General features: G+C 33.6%; 1 protein-coding gene across 1 annotated transcript; it reads left to right on the forward strand.

Moving 5' to 3' along the window:
* The first annotated feature begins 500 nt into the window (after positions 1-500).
* Positions 501-2,354, forward strand: LOC129956693 (piggyBac transposable element-derived protein 2-like). Its single transcript, XM_056068624.1, has 2 exons — positions 501-859; positions 965-2,354. The coding sequence occupies exons 1-2, from the start codon at positions 501-503 to the stop codon at positions 2,352-2,354; spliced, it is 1,749 nt and encodes a 582-aa protein (XP_055924599.1).
* The last annotated feature ends 792 nt before the right edge of the window (positions 2,355-3,146 follow it).

Genomic DNA, 3,146 nt, shown 5'->3' on the forward strand with positions numbered 1-3,146 from the left:
AAATGTAGCCATGAGGCAACACTGTGCATTAAAAGTAAGTTTGGACTTCTTTGATTCAGTTATCACCATTTATTCTCAATAGATGGCGGTAGGTGTCCGTGGATAACAGTAAATGGAGACATAGCAGTAGACTTTTGCAATCACATAAATGGCCATATTTTGAAATTTTTATTTACTATTAAATGTTTTCCTAGGTCCATTAAAAAAATCATATGCATAAAATGAACTATTAAAATTCGTTTATTAGGCTTTTTATGATAAAGCGAATATTTAAAAAAAATTTAAGCCACAATATGTATCTGTAGCCATTTGGCAACATCATGCAGGAAGGATGCGATGAACAATTCAACTCAACACTGTAGTTCAGAAAGCATGTGCTTTGTTTATACTACTTATGTTACATTTTGTCTTTCTTTTTTGTCTTTGCAGTTTTAATTATGAGTTTTGTGATATAATTAGAAGCAATTTATTTTTTCTTTGAAATTCTATAAGCTAGAATAATGGAAGAGCATAGGTCTGTTTACTTTGTTGATACAGATGGTAAAAAGAAATTATTGACAGATGAAATATGGAATGCTCTTTCGAGTGGAAGCGATGATGATTTTGATGATAGCGATGAAGATCCTACATTTAATCCTAATGTTCTCTTCAATAGAAATTCAGAAGATATTTCTGACAATAACAATGATTCTGAATCATCTGAAAATGAAGTGAATATTCAAAACGAAAGTTCGACTTCAGGTAACAAGACATTAGAGGAAAAAAGTAAGAAAGTTAAAAAGGAAAAAATTAAACTTGTATGGAAGAAAAAGTCTTTGCAAGTAAATCCTGAAATCATAACTTTCAGTGGAGATACACAGTTACCTCAAAATATTTTGAATTTGGAAACACCTTATGAGTTTTTTTCATATTTTTTTCATCCGGATCTCATAACTTTTATTTCTGAACAAACTATTCTATATAGTGTACAACAGACACCTGAGAAACCTCTGAATGTAACATCATCTGATATAAGAAAATATTTGGGAATTTGTATATTGAGTTCTGTATCAAGTGTTAAAGATTTTAGATTGTACTGGAATCCTGCTGTTGGAATATCTCTCATTCAAAATTCTATGCCCGTTAACGAATTTGAAAAAATAAGAAGATATCTTCATTTCAATGACAATAATGCATTTTCAACTGATTTGCAAGGAGGCCAGGATAAGTTTTTCAAACTGAGACCTTTGATTGATGAACTTCAAAAATCTTTCCTTTCCATTCCTATGGAAGAATGTTTATGTGTCGATGAACAAATGTGTGCTACTAAAGCTAGACACCATTTAAAACAGTATATGCCTGACAAGCCCCATAAATACGGTTACAAACTCTTCATTTTGAGTGGAGTATCCGGATTTGCATACAATTTCGAGATTTATGGTGGCAAAGAACTTGATGTTGCTAATATACTTCAAGAGCCTGATTTAGGAGCTAGTAGTAATGTAGTTATTAGATTAACTCGTCCTGTTCAAGAAAATGTTAATCACAAACTTTACTTTGACAATTATTACACTTCTATTCCTCTGCAAGTATATTTGAAGAAAAAGGGAATTTTATCTCTTGGAACTATTAGAAGAAATAGAATTCCAGACTGCAAACTTCCAACTGAAAGGGAGCTGAAGTTACAAGTTCGTGGATCCATCACTGAATTTGTGGCTGAATATGATGGCTGTGAACTGTCAAATGTATCATGGAAAGACAATAAAACTGTCACAATGCTCTCTACATTTGCTGGTACAAACCCGGTAAGTGAAGTACAGCGCTTTGACAGGAAACAAAAATGTCATGTAAAAGTAAATTGCCCTTACGTTATAAAAACTTACAACAAGCACATGGGAGGTGTGGACTTACTTGACAGTTTGATTGGAAGGTATAAAATAATAATGCGAAGCAAAAAGTGGTATTTTCGGTTGTTTTATCATTTATTAGACCTGACGATTATCAATGCTTGGTTGCTGTATAAGAGAGTGCACAAACAAAAGCGTAACAGTGAAAAGCCTATGAAACTTGTTACTTTTAGATTGCAGTTAGCAGAAACTTTGTGCTTACATGGACAAGTAAAATCACTAAAAAGAGGGAGACCATCAAGTGCAGAGGAAACAGTTGGAAAACAATCAAAAAAAGCTTGTCGAAAAGAGCCTCCAAAAGATATTAGATTTGACAGAATTGATCACTGGCCAGAGCATTCTACAAATAAACAACGATGTAAAATGTTGAATTGTAAAGGATTTACAAGAGTACAGTGCATGAAATGCTCAATTCCTCTATGTTTTTATAAAGAGAAGAACTGTTTTAGAGACTATCATTTACAGTAATTTTTCTCTCTGGAATGCATGGTGTAGCCATTTGGCACAGTTTGTTTTTTTATTTTTTATGCTTAACTGCATGATGTTGCCACTTGGCAACAAACTAACATTTAATTAAAAAATAATGAAAATTTAGACTTAATTTTTTTTAAATATTTTTTCATGTTTTATCATTACACTCTATTACATATATATTTTTTTCAAGGAAAAATAAAAAATCATGCAGTGTAGGGTTAATATTGGGATCACAATAGCTTCGCGCCATTGTGAAGGGTACTTCTGTTCAATCCATATTCTGTTAAATAGTAATAACAGATTGGAAAGGGAAATGATATTCAAATGGCGAAGCATGTTATACGCGATTCCATCTGGTGCAGGGCAGGTATCATGAACATGAGACAAAGCCATGTTTAGTTCATACATCCTGAATTCACAGTTGTAGGGAATGGTACTTCGGGCATTGAAGCGCAAAGGCAACCGTTCCTTTCGATTCTTAATTGCCAAAAAATCAGGGCTGTAAGAATCGGTTGCGGAAACTTGCGCAAACGCTTGGTCAAGTATGTTAGCAACGTCTAATGGGCTCGAATAAATCGTATTGCCAGTTTTTAAAACAGGAATAGAAGTTTCATTATAGATCCCATTAGCAGCCTTAACCTTTTTCCATAAAAGTTTACTCGAAGTAGAGGATGTGATGGATGAAACAAATTTAATCCACGATTCTCTCTGACTACGACGCCGTATGCGGCGAGCAAGCGCTTTGGCTCTTTTAAAAGCGATCAAATTCTCAGTCGTAGGGTACCT

This window comes from Argiope bruennichi, chromosome 11, assembly GCF_947563725.1.
Source record: "Argiope bruennichi chromosome 11, qqArgBrue1.1, whole genome shotgun sequence".
In the NCBI taxonomy this organism is placed as follows: Eukaryota; Metazoa; Arthropoda; class Arachnida; order Araneae; family Araneidae; genus Argiope; species Argiope bruennichi.

Coding starts and splice junctions, on each gene's coding strand:
- LOC129956693 (XM_056068624.1), top strand. CDS start 501: ATGGAAGAGCATAGGTCTGTTTACTTTGTTGATACAGATGGTAAAAAG. Junction 860..964: donor ACTTTCAGTGGAGATACACA/GTTACCTCAAAA, acceptor TATTCTATATAG/TGTACAACAGACACCTGAGA.